The sequence below is a fragment of the Lepidochelys olivacea genome (assembly GCF_965140295.1).
Source record: "Lepidochelys olivacea isolate rLepOli2 genome assembly, chromosome: 23".
Classification (NCBI taxonomy): Eukaryota; Metazoa; Chordata; order Testudines; family Cheloniidae; genus Lepidochelys; species Lepidochelys olivacea.
In genome coordinates this window covers 12,654,207-12,673,289 of record NC_140433.1, presented here as the reverse complement: position 1 = coordinate 12,673,289, position 19,083 = coordinate 12,654,207, and the positions used below count along the sequence as shown (strand labels likewise).

Here is a 19,083-nt window from a genome sequence, read left to right as displayed (position 1 = left end):
TGAGACATACATCCCTTGCACACACCTACTTGCACCCTCCTCTGCTACACACACACACCCCTCTATTACATGCACACACACACACCTCTGACACATACACCCTCACACACCCCTCTGTGCATACACCCCTTGCACACCCACACACCCCTCTGCTACATACACCCTTTGGACAACCCCTGCCCCTCACCTGCTTACCTTCTCTCATTGCCTTGCTCTGATGGGGGGGGGGGACGGGACCCCAGACAGCAGGGCTGGGTGGGTTGAGATTTGGGGGAGCCCGGGGGAGCAAAGGGGTATCTATCTCTTCCCCCATCCACCCCCCCCTTCCTGCTCCAAGCTCTCCCCTCCCACTGGGCTCCATCCCTCTCTCTTCACAGCCCCCTCCCTTTTCACTTTAGGGGTGATCCCTGTCTCCCCACACCCCCCTTCCTCCGGGGGTGGCTGGCTTGGGGCCCCCCCTCCGCTTCAGGCAGCCACGGCCCGCAGCGCCCGGCTCCAACCTGCGCCCGCCTGGCTGGGCGGCGATGGGCTGTGAATGTTAATGACCCTGGCGCCTTGTGTGTGTGAGTGTGTGTCCCAGGCGGGTGTGTGTGTGTGTGTGCGGGGGGGGGGGGTGCGCGCGCCAGCCAGCCGGGGCGGGTGTAGCTCTGCGTTAGAGGAGTCAAACCCCCCGCTCCCCCCCCCTCCCCGGTCCCCACTGCGCGCTCCCCGGGCGCACGGAGAAAGGTGACCCGAGGGGAAGGGGGGAAAAACCAGCCGAGCGGAGTCTGGGCGAGCAGGGAGGAGACACGGGCCGGCGGATCGGCCATTCTGGGAGGAGGAGAGGAGAGGAGAGGGGGGGCCCCCTCCGACCCCCCTGCCGGAGAAGCTGGGGCGGCGGGGGAGTGGGCTCCGGGAGCCGAAGCAGACGCGTTTGGCATCGCGCTAACTTCGGATGCAACATGTGTAGCGGCTGCCGGGCGGCGGAGCTGGGGCTGCTGCAACCTTGAGGAGGGACAGACCGGGGGTGGGGGGGGACGGGGGGGACGATGTCGCCTCTTGGGAGCTTTCCCCACGGGGGGGCTTAGCCTGGGTTTTCTCCAGGCAGGACAAAGCGGGGAGGGGGCAGGAACCCGCCGCTGCCCGGGTTGCGGAGCCGGTGTCGCTCCGGATTTTGCCCGGCTCCGGCTCTGCTGCAGAGGTTCTGAGCTCCCCGCCCTGCTATGCAACGGAGGTGTCATGAAAAGGTAAGAGGCTTCCCCCTTCCTCCTGGGCTAGGGCTGAGACACCCTCACACCCCCAGACAGACTCCCTGCCAAACACACAAAACCACCCTGACACACACACAGACACCCTGGCGCACACTGACCCTGACACACACACACACCTTGACACAAACACAGGCACCCTGACCCTGACACACACAGAACCACCCTGATACACACACAGACACCCTGACACACACTGACCCTGACACAAACACAGACACCCTGACACACACACCCTGACACACACAGAACCACCCTGATACACACACACAGACACCCTGACACACAGAGGCACACAGATACCCTGACCCTGAGACAGACACAAACACTCTGATACACAGACACATATCGGCACACACACACCCTGACAGACACCCTGACGCACACTCAGACATACAAATAGACACCCTAGCCCAAACAGACAGACACACACTCAGACACCCTGACACACACACAGAGGTTATTGTGCAGGTGCAATAGGCACAGACGGATTGTGCATTGCTGGGCTGTGTGAGTGCCTTGTGGCTGTGCAGAGATCATTTGGCTGTCAAGCAGCACAGAGAATTTCTCTTTCAATATCTATTTATCCAGCCCCAGACACTCCACCCCATCCACCCCATCTATCAATCCCCATCCACCCTATCTATCTATCTATCTATCTATCTATCTATCTATCTATCTATCTATCTATCTATCTATCTATCTATCACCACACACCCTATCTATCTATCTATCTATCTATCTATCTATCTATCTATCTATCTATCTATCTATCTATCACCACACACCCTATCTATCTATCTATCTATCTATCTATCACCACACACCCTATCTATCTATCTATCTATCTATCTATCACCACACACCCTATCTATCTATCTATCTATCTATCTATCTATCTATCTATCTATCTATCTATCTATCTATCTATCTATCTATCTATCTATCACCACACACCCTATCTATCTATCTATCTATCTATCTATCTATCTATCTATCTATCTATCTATCTATCTATCACCACACACCCTATCTATCTATCTATCTATCTATCTATCTATCTATCTATCTATCTATCACCACACACCCTATCTATCTATCTATCTATCTATCTATCTATCTATCTATCACCACACACCCTATCTATCTATCTATCTATCTATCACCACACACCCTATCTATCTATCTATCTATCTATCTATCTATCTATCTATCTATCTATCTATCACCACACACCCTATCTATCTATCTATCTATCTATCTATCTATCTATCTATCTATCTATCTATCTATCTATCTATCACCACACACCCTATCTATCTATCTATCTATCTATCTATCTATCTATCTATCTATCTATCTATCTATCACCACACACCCTATCTATCTATCTATCTATCTATCTATCTATCTATCTATCTATCTATCTATCTATCACCACACACCCTATCTATCTATCTATCTATCACCACACACCCTATCTATCTATCTATCTATCACCACACACCCTATCTATCTATCTATCTATCTATCTATCTATCACCACACACCCTATCTATCTATCTATCTATCTATCTATCTATCTATCTATCTATCTATCACCACACACCCTATCTATCTATCTATCTATCTATCTATCTATCTATCTATCTATCTATCTATCTATCTATCACCACACACCCTATCTATCTATCTATCTATCACCACACACCCTATCTATCTATCTATCTATCACCACACACCCTATCTATCTATCTATCTATCTATCTATCTATCTATCTATCACCACACACCCTATCTATCTATCTATCTATCTATCTATCTATCTATCTATCTATCTATCTATCTATCTATCTATCTATCACCACACACCCTATCTATCTATCTATCTATCTATCTATCTATCTATCTATCTATCTATCTATCACCACACACCCTATCTATCTATCTATCTATCTATCTATCTATCTATCTATCTATCTATCTATCTATCTATCTATCACCACACACCCTATCTATCTATCTATCTATCTATCTATCTATCTATCTATCTATCACCACACACCCTATCTATCTATCTATCTATCTATCTATCTATCTATCTATCACCACACACCCTATCTATCTATCTATCTATCTATCTATCTATCACCACACACCCTATCTATCTATCTATCTATCTATCTATCTATCTATCTATCTATCTATCTATCTATCTATCTATCACCACACACCCTATCTATCTATCTATCTATCTATCTATCTATCTATCTATCTATCTATCTATCTATCTATCTATCTATCACCACACACCCTATCTATCTATCTATCTATCTATCTATCTATCTATCTATCTATCTATCTATCACCACACACCCTATCTATCTATCTATCTATCTATCTATCTATCTATCTATCTATCACCACACACCCTATCTATCTATCTATCTATCTATCTATCTATCTATCTATCTATCTATCTATCTATCTATCACCACACACCCTATCTATCTATCTATCTATCTATCTATCTATCACCACACACCCTATCTATCTATCTATCTATCTATCTATCTATCTATCTATCTATCTATCTATCTATCACCACACACCCTATCTATCTATCTATCTATCTATCTATCTATCTATCTATCTATCTATCTATCTATCTATCACCACACACCCTATCTATCTATCTATCTATCTATCTATCTATCTATCTATCTATCTATCTATCTATCTATCACCACACACCCCTTCTATCTATCTATCTATCTATCTATCTATCTATCTATCTATCTATCTATCTATCTATCTATCTATCTATCACCACACACCCCTTCTATCTATCTATCTATCTATCCCCCCACCCCCAAGCCATACATTTTCTTGCTCCATTTCCCCCCAGCGATGTGACTGTCTTGTCCCCATTCTCTGGGGCTGATCCCTTTTTCTTCCAGGAGCATTTGGCACCCCTGGCGGTGCAGGAATCGGGGCATCCCGGTCACCTTTCCAAAAACTCCTCTCTGAAGGGCAGATGGCCCCCAGTGCCGTTACCCCCTACCCCTGAGGCTGGCGCTTTGAGGAGCTAAGATCACAGCATTCCCTCGGTCCCTGCCACCTGTTCCTCGTGAGATGGGCACTATTTTAGTTCTCGGTATTTCACCCACCTTCTTCCATACATGACTGGTCCATATACCCCCAATGGTGCCTATATCCTGTCCAGAGCAGAGCTGGAAAGCAGCCCAGCAGGAAGCATAGCGAGCCCATGGTACAGTGCATGGGTGAGGCAGAAAAACAGGGCTTCCTTTGGGTCCAGATGCTGGGCTGTATACACGCTCCAGTCCTTAGAGGCAGTTGTCATGCAAGTAAGCTGCCTCTTGTTTGTAGGAGAAGGTGGAACCTGTCCTTAGGAGATCCTGTGAGGATCTCCAAGATAGATTGGATGAAACTGGTCCATATAACTGGTCTCTACTGTGGGGGGCTTGAACGGTACCATATAAGCAGTCTTTATATTAGAAGGGGTTCCAGCAAGATTAAGTTGTCCATATAAGTGGTCTCTACTATAGGGGAGTGCAGTGAGGGAGAAGTGGTTTCTATGAGCAGTCCATATAACTAGTCTCTATGCGAATGAGGGGCTTTGTGAGGGTGGAGTGGTCTATATATAACTGGTCTCTATACATGGGGGAACTGGAGACATATAACTGGTCTCTATACATGGGGGAACTGTGAAGATGGAGTAGTCTGTATGAGCAGTCCATATAACCAGTATCTATGAGTGATGGGGTCTGTGCAGGTCGAGCAGTCCATATGAGTGGTCCATATAACCAGCCTCTATGCAACGGAGAGGTTTCATGAGGGTGGAGTGGTCTATATAACTGATCTCTATACAAGGGGGGGCTCGATGGGGGTGAAGCAATTCATATAAGTGGTCCGTATAACTAGTCTCTGTGCTAGGGGGGTTTGTGTTGGGTACCTGGCATTGGATAGCCAGTGTGTAGGGAGAAGCATTCTCTGTGTAAGGACTTGGATGGAGCAGTCTGTATGAGCAGTCTATATAACGAGTGTCTATGCAGAAGTGGACTTTGTGTGGGTGGAATGGTTCATATAACTGGTCTCTATAAAAGGGGTGTGGGGGGGTGGAGCATTGTGTATGAACAATCCATATAACCAGTATCTATGTGTGATGGGTGTCTATGGAGGTGGATCAGTCCATGTGAGTGGTCCATTGAACCAGTTGCTATGCTAGAGGGGTAAGTGTCGGGCATTTGGCATCGGGTAGGTGGTCTGTACAGATAGGCAGTCTCTATGCAAGGGCTTGGATAGAGCAGTGTGTATGAACAGTCTATATAACCAGGCTCTATGAGACAGGGTCTCTGTGGGTGTGGAGCAGTCCACTGGAGTGGTTCATACAACCAGTCTCTATGAGACAGGGAGCTCTGTGGGGGTGGAGCAATCCATCAGAATGGTCCATTGACCAGTCCCTATGCTAGAGAGGTTTATGTTGGGTCCCTGGCATTGGGTCAGGTAGCCAGTCCATATAGAATGGCAGTCATTACACAAGAGCTTGGGGGCTCAGTGGGGGCAGGGCAGTCCCTATCACTGGTCGCTATAGGAGCGTGTACCCGGACAGGGTGCAAGAAGGATATGGGTGGCAGCAGGACAAAATGGGAGTGATTTCTCAGCTGGTCATTTTAATAATCACCACCTGTCTGGAGGTGAAAGGAGAAATGTCTCAGTCCCTTCAGGGAGCTGGCAGTCTCCCTGTTCTGCAGTGAGAGAAACTGTGGCACACAGAAGGGAAGGGTCTCACTTGAGGTCACAGAGGGAGCTGGGATTTGAACCCAGGAGTCCTGAAACCCACACCCACTTCAACCACTCTACACCCCACTCCCCTCCCAGAATCTCTGCTCCCCTTCCCCTGGGGGCATCTTTCTTTCCGTCACACAGTCTGGAGCAGTTCACAGCCGTGTGTACGCACCTCGGGGCTGACTGTCAAGAAACAGGGCACAGGCCCCAAACTGGTTGTGAGTGTTATAATTCGATTGTGCCAGCCCCATACCCAGTGTGAACGCCTCAGGCCCTACCACAGCCGTAACACGGAGCCACCAACAGTGCCGCTGGGTGCACCAGTCTGTCTTGCCGCCCAGGTGAGCCCGCCCTTGCGATAGATGGTCCCTTATGCCAAAACTCGCAGCAATATTCAGGTTACTGCCAGTCCCCAAGGCCCGGTCATTTACCCCAAGTCAATTGCACCCGAGATCTCACACCAACCACAAGGCCTGTAGAGAATCCTGGAATAAACTAACTGAAGATTGATTCACGAGGGGAAAGAAATAGAGAAACCGACAAGGTTAAAGCAGGTGAACACACACACACACACACAAGGTACAGTTCTAGGCAGGGGTGCTGGAACGGGGGGGCCTGGCCTCATCACTTTTTATCAGGATGAGCGACAGGGGCGAGGGGGCAGACAGGAGTGAGCAGGGGGCATGGCATTGGGGAGAAGGGGCGGTGCATGGGGCGGGGCCTTAGGGGAAGGGGGCGGGGCCACAGCTCAGGCACCGGTGGCCCACCCTCCTTTAGGAAGGTTCCCCCGCTCCTGGTGTTCGGGCCCAAGACAGTAGCTGCTCTGATGTGCAAGCTCTGTCTCTCCTTGAGGAATAACCCAAGCCAGTTACCCTGGGGATCCCTTGCTTATGCTTAGAAATATGGCCCTCTCTGAGCAGCACAGCCCCACTGTTTTCTTCTGCTCGGGGATTTTTATTCCCTCCCCCCCGGAGTTCAGAGCTGTGATGGGACGTCCCTGCTTCGTGGGCATTGGGGGCTCCCTCACCAAAGTCTTTTGTCCCCCCCCCCAACGGTTTGTCTGGCGTCTGCTGGCCTTCTTGTGCTGGGTAGGAGCCAACGCCTCATGGAGTGGACTGGGATTTCTCTCCTGACTTGTGGGGGGGGGGGGGCGGGTGTCCCAGTTTCAGAGCAAACAGGTTTAGAGTTACAGAACAAATATGTTAAGGTGGAACACAGGTGTGATAAGTGAGATTAAGGCCGGCAGCAATTTACAAGCATTTCTTAGGAAATCTGTCTCCTGTTTTACCGCTGGGAACACACCGGTGAGCCAGGCTGGTTTCCAGCCACACATTTGTCAGTGTTCAGTGAGGCCTGGGGGCCTTGGCCTGAGCTGGCACCTCCTCTGCCAGCGTCACACTTTCTTCCTTTGCACCAATGGGCAGCACCCCATGCCCCATCCCAGCAAATCCCCAGTCCCAGCCTCTGAGCTCACCCCCTTTCTGGGGCCCCCAGACTCCTGGAGCCTATGACCTCCCCCTACTCAAAGTTACCCCCCTTCTTCTCAGACACCCACCCAGACTCCTGGGTCCTATCCTCAGAGAACACCCCTGGCCGGGGGCACCTGGATTTCTGGGTCCCTATCAATGCCGAGGTCTCCTCAGCTTCCCCTTCTGAAACGCCAGGACTCCTGGGTCCTCCAACCCCCTGCCATCCCTACCCCAATGTCTGAGAGACACAGGCAGGGCTAGTGTGGGGGGAGGCACCCCCCCCTTCCAAGGAGATCCCAGAAACAGGCATTCATGCACAGTCAGAGCACACACATATCCTGGCACAAGCCAATCCCTGAGACAGGCACAGATGCACAGTCAGAGCCAGCCCTTGTCCTCCAACCCCCAGCAAGGAAATTCCCAGAGACAGGCGCAGTCACAGCTGAAGCCCACACATCCCTCAAAAAGAGACACCAGGGACTTGTGCACATGCAGTCAGACTCTATATACCCCTCTCACAAGCCGAGTCCAGAAACAGACAGACATACACACACAGTCAGACGCAGTGCCCAGAGACTGGCAGTCTCACACAGTCAACCGGCAGTCACACAATATACAGCCAAACCCAGAAGCCAGAGACAGATGGTAACGCACACACAGTCAGATGCAAAGCCCAGAAAGAGACAGGCAGTCTCTCTCTCTCTCTCTCTCCCTCACACACACACACACACACACTCAACAGGTAGTCACACATGCACAGTTGGATCCGAGCCCATTGATATTTGAACTATGGGCCCTGAATAGGGCTTTGCAGTTTCTGTCCCGGGGCAGGATACCGAACCCCGCAGCCGGCTGTATTACGTCCAAGTTTGGCTGTCACCTGGAGAGAACACAACAGCCATTCCCTTCCTCATGGGGTGACCTTCCCACAAGCGTCTTGCTTTCGCATGGGAGTAGTGTGAATTTCACATGGCAAAGTTCAGGAGATTTTGGCATGTTCCAGCCAGTTGACATCAGTTGGAGGAGCCACCAGTAGCTAGGGGCAGAATCTGTGTGCAAATGACAATGCATCTGCACGCACGGCCAGTACAGCATGTAGTCGACATCCCACCCAATGTACGCTGCATGTCACAACTCTGCCAGTAGTGTTACACTCGTGTGCAGAGAGAGTATCTTGAGAAATGTAACTACATATGCTCTGAAGGACACACAAATGTATAGACTGTACCTCCACACTCTCATGAATATGCTGTTCCTATACACTGTCATAAAAACACCCTCACGCTGGAGCTTCATACCCTCCTAAATACCCTCTCAGACTGTGCCTACACACTTTCGCACTGCAGCTACACTCCTTTATGCTATCCCTACACACCTTTCCACACTGTCCTGACAACCATCCCTAGCTACACACAATACTCTACTGATACACAGCCTATATGTGTGTTTTCAGGCTATACCTACACACTTGCATAATGTAGCTACACAACTTTGCACTCTCAAGTGGGAGCTACATAGTTTCACACTGGACTGACACCTACATCCCTTCATACTGTACTTACACCCCAAACTAAATACATTTTCAGACTGTATCTGTAAACCCACAGATTGTGCCTTCGCACCCGCAACAGTGCACAGTCACACTGTACCTACATTTTTACACTGTTGTTATTCATCCATACAAGTACACTCGCAGGCTCCAGCAACGCACATGCAGTACAGTTACCATCTTCACATTGTACCCACACAACATCATACAGCCACTTTCTCACTGTACTTATACATCTTCAGATTTTCAGGCTATTACCTACACATCCCTATAATACACAGTCACACTGTATCTACACCTGTGTAGACTAGAACTACTCCCCCCCACCAAGTACCCTTTCATGCTGTACCTACAGCAACTTCAGACCAGAGGTGGGAGGCAGTACACTGATCCTACAGCCCATACATAGCACTGTATCTGTTCACCATCAAACACCACCACTGCAGTCACCTCAGCAACAGGCAGCCTCCATCCATCTCTTCACCTGTCCCTTGTCCATTGCTCCACCTGTCTCTCTGTCTGTCCCTCCACTGGTCCTGTTGTCCATCCCTCCACCTGTCTCTGTCCATCCTTCCTCCTGTCTCTCTTCTAGTGCCTCCAGCTGTCCCCTTCTCTGGCCCTCTGTCTGCATCCCGTTCTGTCTCTCAGTCCATCCCTCCACCTGTCTCTGTTCATGCTTCTCTCTGTCCCCTTGTCTGTCCCTCTGCTTGTCCCCTTGTCCGTCCCTCTGCCTGTCTCTGTCCATCCTTCCGCCTGTCCCTCTTTTAGTGCCTCCACCTGTCCCCTTCTCTGGTCCATCCCTCCACCTGTCTCTCCCATCTCGCCAAGGCCTCTGTCTGCATGTTTTCCTCTCCCCACCCCACCGCCCCTCTGCAGCTCTCTGGCACAATCCCCCCACCCCACCCCCTGCTCTAGTTCCCAGAATAACCCTCTAATAGGTATTTATGAGAAAATTTCCCCTGCCCTGGTTGAAGCAGAGAGCCCGGCTATTAGCTGTTCCACCATGGTCGAGCTGAACCAGCTGCAGCGAGCAAGACCAGCCCCTTGATCGAGATACAGAAAAGGGGGAGTGGGGAGAGAGAGAGAGAGCAACCAGAAAAAGTCTCTTTGCTCTCTTACTGCACAAAAGACACAGCCTCTGTCCTCAACACCCCTGGCCCAGCACCGGGACGCGGCCCTTCTGGGGGGGGGCACGGGGGCTGGTATCTGGGCACCTCTGGCGCGGCACTGGGATGTGGGCCCTCTGGGGTGGGGCATGGGGGCTGGGTATCCGGGGACCCCTCGTCAGATGCTGAGACGTGGCCCTCCTGGGGTGGCCCCGGGGGCTGGGTATCCGGGACCGCTCGCCTGGCCCTGGGATGTGGCCCCTCTGGGAAGGGCTGCAGTAGGGGCTGTGGGTGGGTGGCCGCATGTCCCATCACCCCAGGGCTGTGTAGGTTTCCATGTTTCCCTCCTGCTGAGACATGAAGCGAGACAGGGAAGAATGAAAGCGAGAGAGGCCAGCGCGGCCCCAGGGGGGAGAGGAAATCAATACAGTTCCAGCAGGCGCAGGAGAGGGGCGGGGGGCAAGGGGGGATGCAAGGGGTGGAGAGCGGAGGGAAGTGGGGGTGAGAGAGCACAGAGGCAGATGAATTATGAGGGCTCATGGAGCGGGACTGGCTGGCTGGCTCGATTGGCCGGACTCCTGGGTTCTCTCCCCAGCTTGGGGAGGGGAGTGGGGCCTAGTGGTTAGAGCTGGGGGGCTGGGAACCAGGACATCTGAGTTCTCTCCCCGGCGAGGGGAGGGTAGTGGGGGCTAGTGGCTAGAGTGGGAGAGGCTGGGAGCCAGGTTCTCTCCCCGGCTCTGGGAGGGGAGTGTGCTGGCGTGTCTGTATCTTAGGGGGTGTGTGTGTGTGTGTTTTTCTGTCAGAGCCCTTTGGGATGTGTGTATCTGGTGGGATTCAGGTGTAGATTTCTCACGGGGGGGGGGGGGGCGTGCTTGGTGTGTATCTTCCAGCACTTTGGGGAGATGCATGTGTACTTGTGTGTGAGCCATGTGTCTGATCCGGAGGGCAGGGAAGGGAAGGGGCAGGATACCACAGTAGATGGGCTCATGGCTCCAGTCGGCGATGGCAGGGAGAGGGCGGGATACCGGGGTAGATGGGCCCATGGCTCTGCACAGTGGTGTCACTGGGGGGGTTAAGCCTGGGATCTATGGAATCTGTTTTCCTTTACGAGCTGTAATTTCCGGAGCTGGCAATCAGTGAAAGTGTTTCTATTCCCAGGCGGATAATCAGGGCCGGCAGTTTACTCTGCTAATCAGCACCTTATGTTAGCGCCTTCCCGCCCCCCAGAGCCAGCTGTGGGACAGCAGGAACATGCTGCTAACCAGACAACATGGGGGGAATGGGAGATGGGGCCTCTCCCCTCCAGGGGGTGCTGGCTCCCATCTGGCCCCAGGGTGGGTGATTGGCTGGCTCCGGAGGGAGGGGGGTGAGAAAGGAACTGGGGCTTTTCCGGGAGATGTGGGGGACACAGTGTGCATGCTGGGGATGAACATGAAATATTCAGGAGCCGACATAATTTCCCCTCAATTCTGCTGCTGACAAGAATGATCCCCGGATGCCTGGGTTCTGCCTTCCTCCTCCACCTGTCCTCACTCCCACGAGGAATCAGAGAGCCATAGAACTGGACCTTACACAGAGGGAGCAACTCAGATCACTAGACCCCCGTTCCCTCCCAGACCCAGGGATAGAACCCAGGAATCCTGGATCCCAGCCCCCCACCTCTAATCACTGGTCCCCTCTCCCCTCCCAGACCTGGGGATAGAACCCAGGAGTTCTGGATCCCAGCCCCCCCAGCAATCACTAGACCCCTCTCCCCTCCCAAACCCAGGAATAGAAACCAGGAATCCTGGATTCCAGCCACCCCACTAATCACTTGTCCCCATGTCCCTCCCAGACTCAGGGATAGAACCCAGGAGTCCTGGCTCCCGTCCCAGTGTCTCCCCTGAGGTGGATGCTTCTTGGGGTGGGGGTGGGCTGTCGGGTTCCCAGCCTGAGTGAGGTGGACGCCATGGGTGTATGTGGAGGGGTGGAATTGTGGCAGGGGCAGCAGGTGGGCCTTTGGGAAATGGGGCCAAGTGCGGGGGAAGGCCTGTCTCTGTCTTTTTCCCTGCAGCTCCCCTCAGGCCAATGGGTGGGGCTGGGCTGGCCCTTGCCAGGCTGGGAGCCCGTCCATCAGTGCAGGCCCTGGCTCAGCCGGCAAGGCAGAGAGCAGCCTGCTCCCACTGGGCTCAGGGGTGAGCCACGGGCCCATCTACCCCAGTATCCCGGCCCCTCTGTGTAAGGATCAGATCCAGCCTGGGCTCCAGTGGCTCAGATCCAGGGGCCCATCCAGCCTGGGCTCCAATGTGTGCTTTGAACCCTGTCACTTAGTGCGTGTGCACACGCTGTGTGTGTTCACTGTGGGCATGGGCACACGTGTGTGTGTGTGCATGTGAGCATGTTCGTGGGAGAGCCTGAGTGTGCTAAGCGTGTGTGTGGCAGCGGGCACTTCGCATGCCCTTACCCAGACCAGGTGCATCTCTTGGGGGGTGACCAGTGCAGGCTGGCATAGTGCTGCTGGGAATGCTTGTAACTGGGGGGGACAGGGACGGAGTCCACACGGGGCAGATTCCTTGGGGGGCACTGGGGGGTGAATCCTGGTGTTGGTGCCCAGGGCTGTGGATCCTGCCGGGCAGGTAGCGAACTCCTGCATTTTTGGGGCCGGGGGGGGGGGGGCGTGTCTGGGCCTGAGGCTCTGACTGGTGCAGATGGGCATCAAGCAGGAACCGGCTATTCTCCGGCCCCTTCTGCCGGCTCCCATCTGGCCCCAGGGCAGGGACTGGCTGGCTCAGAGGGGCAGCGAATGGGACATAGGGTCTTTCCCCTCTGGGGGGCGCCAGCTCCCATCTTCACCCAAGGCAGGGACTGGCTGGCTCTGGGGAGCCGGGAATGGGGCACGGGGCCTTTCCCCTTGAGGCAGCGCCCCAGGGTGGGGGATGCTGTATAGAGTCACATGAGCCTAACTCTGTCTTTCCTTCCTTGTTTTCCCCTCCTCTATCTCGATCCTTCCCTCCCAACCCATCCCCTTTTATGCACCCTCTTACTTCCCTTCTCCCTCTCCCCTTCCCTCTGATTCCCCCCTCCCCCACCCATTATCCTGTCCCCTGCGGACCCCTCCCCTCTTCCATTGCTCCCTCCCCTGGAATCACCCCCTCCGATGCAGGGGAAGTGCTGAGGCCCTGCGAGATGAGCCTGTCCCCTGGCCCCCCCGCTGCTAGGATGCTCTTTGTGCTGGCTCTGGCCTGCGCCAGCCCCTTCCTGGATCTGCGCCCAGACGGGCCGCGCTCGCTCAACGTGGCCATCATCTTCAGTGGCTCGTCCTACACGCCTGAGAGTGCCCGCTTCGCCCCCACTGCCTTCCGCAACTTCTCCATGGAGGTGAACCCCGTCTCGGTGCTGCTCAATGACACCAACCCCCGCAGCCTCATCGTACGCCTGTGTGACGTTCTCTCCTCCCTGCGCATCCACGGCGTGGTCTTCGAGGACGACACACGCACTGAGGCCGTGGCCCAGATCCTGGACTTCATCTCAGCCCAGACCTCGGTGCCCATCATCGGCATCAACGGGGGCTCGGCCATCGTCCTCACACCCAAGGTGAGTGGGTCACTGGGTTCCAAGCCTGCCCCTATTTGCGACACATTTATCCCTGTAATCCCCACCCATATGCCCAACTCAACCTCAACCCAACCATGCTCAACTCACCCCACAAAACCACGCAACCCAACCGGAATCCCGCTCAACTCAACCCCAACCCCAACCCAACCTGATAGTCAACCCCTACCTAACCCATCCCAAACCAACCACACTCAACCCAACCCCAACGCAATCAATCCCAACCCAACCACACTCAACTCAACCCCATCCCACTCAACTGAACCCGAACACAACCCCAACCCAGCCTGACCACACTCAACCCCAACCCAACCACACTCAACCCAACCCCAACTCAACCACAGTCAACTCAACCCGCCCACACTCAACCTCAACCGAATCATACTTAACCCAACCCCAGCACAACCAATCCCAACCCGACCAAACTCAACCCATCCCCATCCCACTCAACTGAACCCAACCCATCCCAACCACACTCAACTCAACTCAACCCAACACTCAACCCAACCACACTCAACCCCAACCCAACCCATCCCAACCCAACCACACTGAACTCAACCTGACCTCACTCAACCCTAAACCAACCCAAACCAACCACACTCAACCCAACCAAACCCCATTCCAACCCAACCACATTCAACCCCTTCCAACCCCAACCCAACCAGACCACACAGAACTCCAGCCCGACCTCACCACACCCAAGCCATCCCAACCCCACCTCAAACCAACCTCAATCCTACTCAGTTCATTCACAGTCAACCCAACTGCAACTCAGCTCGACTCATCATCTCGACCCAAACCTCAATGCCCAACACTGGTATCAACAGGGGCTCAGCCATCAAGGGGAGGGGGTTGCAAGGCCCCACACCAATGCCTATTTGCCTGCACACTCATCCCTACACACCTCACCCATATCTCCAACTCAACCCAACTCCAACCTAACCCTAACTCAACCGAGTGCATGCAACAAAACCCCCCTAACCCAACCCAACAAACCCAACGCAACATAACTCAGCCCATCCCGACATAATGGAAAACAGCATACACATCCATTCCTGACCCAACCCAACACAAGCTGCCCAGCCCAATGCAACCCAAACCAATCAACATAACCCAGCCCAATCCTATACACTCAGTCTAACTCAGTGCAGCCTATTATCTCAGCCCACAGCTCCATGCCCCTGTGCCCACCATTGGAAGTGTATGTGTCAGCTTTGGATTGAGAGGCATCAGCAGACCTGTGGAGGGGTAGGTGGAAGCCCAAGTGTGGAATTGCACAGAGGCTGTTCAGATTTGAGATGTATAAACAGAGCTGCAGGAGGAGGAGCAGCCCAGGGCCAGGCTAGCAGTAGGCTGCGGGTCAGGACTGAGGGGCATTGGCAGAGCTGGGAAGGGGAAGCCCACGGCTGGGATGGTAGGAGCTGCAGGTCAGGATTGAGGAGCACCCCCTGACCTCCCCATTTTCTCCCTGTCCAGGAGAAAGGCTCCACCTTTCTGCAGCTAGGCTCATCGACAGAGCAGCAGCTGCAGGTGATGTTCGAGGTGCTGGAGGAGTACGACTGGACGGCCTTCGCTGTCATCACCACGCTCTTCCCCGGATATGAGGACTTTGTGGATTACATTGAGGTGCTGACCGACAGCAGCTTCATCGGCTGGGAACACCGGGGCGTCCTGACTCTCAACCTGACTGATGACCCTGACGGCTCCCGGGTCAAGCGCCAGCTGCGGGAGATCCCTGCCCAGATCCGCCTGCTCTACTGCTCCCGCGAGGAGGCAGAGAGCATCTTCCAGGCAGCACGGGATGCCGGCCTCACTGGACCTGGCTATATCTGGTTCATGGTGGGCACCAACCTGGGTGGCACTGACTACATGCCTGAGCACCTGCCTGTTGGCCTCTTCACAGTGTTGTCGGCCGGCTGGCGGGACGACCTGCACCACCGCGTCCAGAACGGGGTGGCCATCATTGCCAAGGGCGCTGAGGCACTCTCCAGGGACTACGGCTTCATTCCCGAGTTCAACAATGACTGCCGGTCACCCAACCTCAGCCAGATCCATGAGAACCTCCACCGGTGAGTTGAGGGAGGCGGGGGGCGGAGTGGGGGATGGAGAGCTGTGAGAATGTGGTGCCCATCAATGCAATCCCAACTCAACCCAACCCCAGCCCCAAGCCAACAGAACCAACTCAGAGGGATGGGTGGGCAGATCTACAGGAATCTGGTGCCCATCAGTGTAATCCCAACCCAACTAACCCAGTCCCACCCCTACAACCCAACTCAACACCAATCCATCTCAGTCAAACCCAACTCAATATAACCAACCCAACAGGGGAGGTGAGCAAATCCACAACCTGTACTGATGAGTGTGGTTGGGGCAGATCTGCCCATCAGCAGAATCCAGCCCAACGCCAATCCAATTCGCCCCAACCCAGTCCAACCACACTCAACCCAAACCAACATAACCAACCTAACGGGGGAGGGGACAGATCCATGACAACCTGCAATGCCCTGGAAACTGGAGTAGAAGAGGAAATGGAACATGGGGCCTTTCCCTTCTAGGGGGCACTGGCTCCAGGGCAGGGGACTGCCTGGCTGAGTGGGGCAACAAGACAGAGGGGCACCAGCAGAGCTGGGGGGTGCTGGGTCCCCCCCTAACTCTCTCCCCACCGCCAGGTATTTCATGAACATCACATGGGGGCAAAAGGATTTCTCCTTCAACGAGGACGGCTACCTCATCAACCCATCACTGGTCGTCATCTCCCTGAACAAGGAGCGTACTTGGGAGGTGGTGAGTACCTGACCCTGCCCACCTGTCTGCCCAGCCCCCTGCCGAAGGCTTGCCCCACCCCCTGCTGGAGCCCTGCCCTATCCCTCTGCCCCACCCCTTACCAGAGCTCCACCCTATATCTATGTCATGCCCCCAGTTCTCTGCCCCTCCCACTAACAATGTCTCCCAACCTCCATCTTTCTGCCCAGTGGTTTGGAGGTGGGTTTGGGGTCAAGCCTGGTCTGGGGTGGGGGCTGAGTCTGATCCGCAGGTTTCGGGGGAGTCAGGGTGAGTTTGGAGGGGCAGGTTCAGGGAGATTGGGGTGAGTTTTAGGGGAAGATTTTGGGGTGAATTTGGGAGGCAGGTTTGGGGGGTGTTGGTGAGTTTGGAGGGGCTGTTTCATGGAGATTGGGGTGATTTTGGGGGAAGGTTTGGGGAGCGTAGGGGTGATTTGGCTGGCAGGGTTGGGGAATTTAAGGAGTGAGTTTAGGGGGGAAGGTTTGGGGGGCAAGGGTGACTCTGGGGTGTATCCAGTGGTGCTGGGTGAATTTGGTGGGACCGGGGCTCAGGCCCCAGGCAGGCACCCCGCAGTGAAGCCCTCCCACCCCATCCCCACACAGGTAGGGAGCTGGGAGCACCAGATCCTACGCATGAAGTACCCGGTCTGGTCGCGCTACGGCAAGTTCCTGCAGCCGGTGGATGACGACCAGCACCTGACGGTGGCCACGCTGGAGGAGCGGCCCTTCGTCATCGTCGAGAACATCGACCCGGCCACCGGCACCTGCATCCGGGACTCGGTGCCCTGCCGCAACCAGCTAAACCGCACCGACAGGTACCCACACTGCGAACTTCCCCACGGCAGTGCCCCTGGCGGGGAGCTCCGCCCTGCGCTGTGAGCTTCCCCGTGGCAGTGCCCCTGGTGGGGAGCTCCGTCCAGTGCTGCGAGCTTCCCCATGGCAGTGCCACCAGCACTGCAAGCTTCCCTGTGGCCATGCCCCCAGGGAGGAGTTCCACCCAGTGCTGCGAGCTTCCCCATGGCAGTGCCCCTGGCAGGGAGCTCCACCCAGCGCTGCGAGCTTCCCTGTGGCAGTGCCCCTGGCGAGGAGTTCCACCCAGTGCTCTGAGCTTCCCCATGGCAGTGCCCCCGGCGCTGTGAGCTTCCCCGCAGCAGTGCCTGCTCACAGAGCTGTGTTCTCTGTCCATCCCCATTTCTGTTTTGCTCCCCCCCAGCCACCCCATGGACCCGCTGCTCTTCGAGAAGAAATGCTGCAAAGGGTTCTGCATCGACATTCTCAAGCGCCTGGCTAAGACCGTGGGCTTCACCTACGACCTCTACCTGGTCACCAACGGCAAGCATGGCAAAAAGATTGACGGGGTCTGGAACGGCATGATCGGAGAGGTGAGACACCTCTGCCTCCAGCCACTGCAGCACTGCACTCACCTCCCTGAGCCAGGGAGAGAACCCAGGAGTCCTGGCTCCCAGCCCCACTTCTGCTAACCACCAGATCCCACTCCCCTCCCCGAGCTGGGGGAGAACCCAGGAGTCCTGGCTCCCAGCCTCCATAGGTTGGTGCCACTTTTCCCCTTCTTGGGGATCCCCAATTTCTCTGCCTCCCTCCAGAAATCCCTGGGCAGGTTGGGGGTTTCTTTCAAAGACCCCCCCGCCCAGATCTCACCTGGTTAATTCCCCCCCTTCAAATCCTTCCCAGAAATACCCTGCTCACTTTGGGGTCCCACCGTAGCCCCCCTGAACTGCACAGCTGGGTTACTGGGTAAGACTGCCCAGCATTGCATGGGGAAGGGAGAAAGTCCTTCTGAAGGCTCTGCCCCCTCGCTGACTCCTCCCCCTCGGTCTCCCCCCAGGTGTTTTACCTGCGTGCAGACATGGCCATCGGCTCCCTGACTATCAATGAGGAACGCTCCGAGATCATCGACTTCTCCGTGCCCTTCGTTGAGACGGGCATCAGCGTCATGGTCTCGCGGAGCAACGGGACCGTCTCGCCCTCCGCCTTCCTGGGTCAGCGCCCGCTGCCACCAGGGGGCATTGTGGGGAGCTCCTGGGGACTCTGGCCCCAGCCTCTGCCAGCAAGGCGGCTGCGGGGAATAGAACCCAGGAGTCCTAGCTCCCAGCCCCCACCTTGCTCTAACCACTAGAGCCCCTCCCCATCCAGAGCTGGGGAGAGAACCCAGGAAGGTCATTGGGAAGTTTAGACTTGAAATTAGACGAAGGTTTCTAACCATCAGAGGAGTGAAGTTTTGGAATAGCCTTTCAAGGGAAGCAGTGAGGGCAAAAGATCTATCTGGCTTTAAGCTTAAACTCAATAAGTTTATGGAGGAGATGGTATGATGGGATAACATGATTTTGGTAATTAATTGATCTTTAAATATTCATGGTAAATAGACCTAATGGCCTGTGATGGGATATTAGATGGGGTGGGATCTGAGTACCCAGGAAAGAATTTTCTGTAGTATCTGGCTGGTGAATTTTGCCCATATGCTCAGGGTTTAGCTGATCGCCATATTTGGGGTCGGGAAGGAATTTTCCTCCA

General features: G+C 54.4%; 1 protein-coding gene across 1 annotated transcript in view; it reads left to right on the top strand.

Moving 5' to 3' along the window:
• The first annotated feature begins 1,118 nt into the window (after window positions 1-1,118).
• GRIN2D (glutamate ionotropic receptor NMDA type subunit 2D) overlaps window positions 1,119-19,083 on the top strand; it is a 26,286-nt gene continuing 8,321 nt past the window's right edge. The window contains exons 1-7 of the mRNA XM_084612531.1: window positions 1,119-1,226; window positions 13,323-13,753; window positions 15,248-15,840; window positions 16,441-16,555; window positions 17,155-17,366; window positions 17,765-17,933; window positions 18,398-18,551. Of these exons, the coding sequence (XP_084468657.1) occupies window positions 13,346-13,753; window positions 15,248-15,840; window positions 16,441-16,555; window positions 17,155-17,366; window positions 17,765-17,933; window positions 18,398-18,551 (1,651 nt within the window). The 5' untranslated portion in view covers window positions 1,119-1,226; window positions 13,323-13,345. The remainder of the gene's footprint in view (window positions 1,227-13,322; window positions 13,754-15,247; window positions 15,841-16,440; window positions 16,556-17,154; window positions 17,367-17,764; window positions 17,934-18,397; window positions 18,552-19,083) is intronic.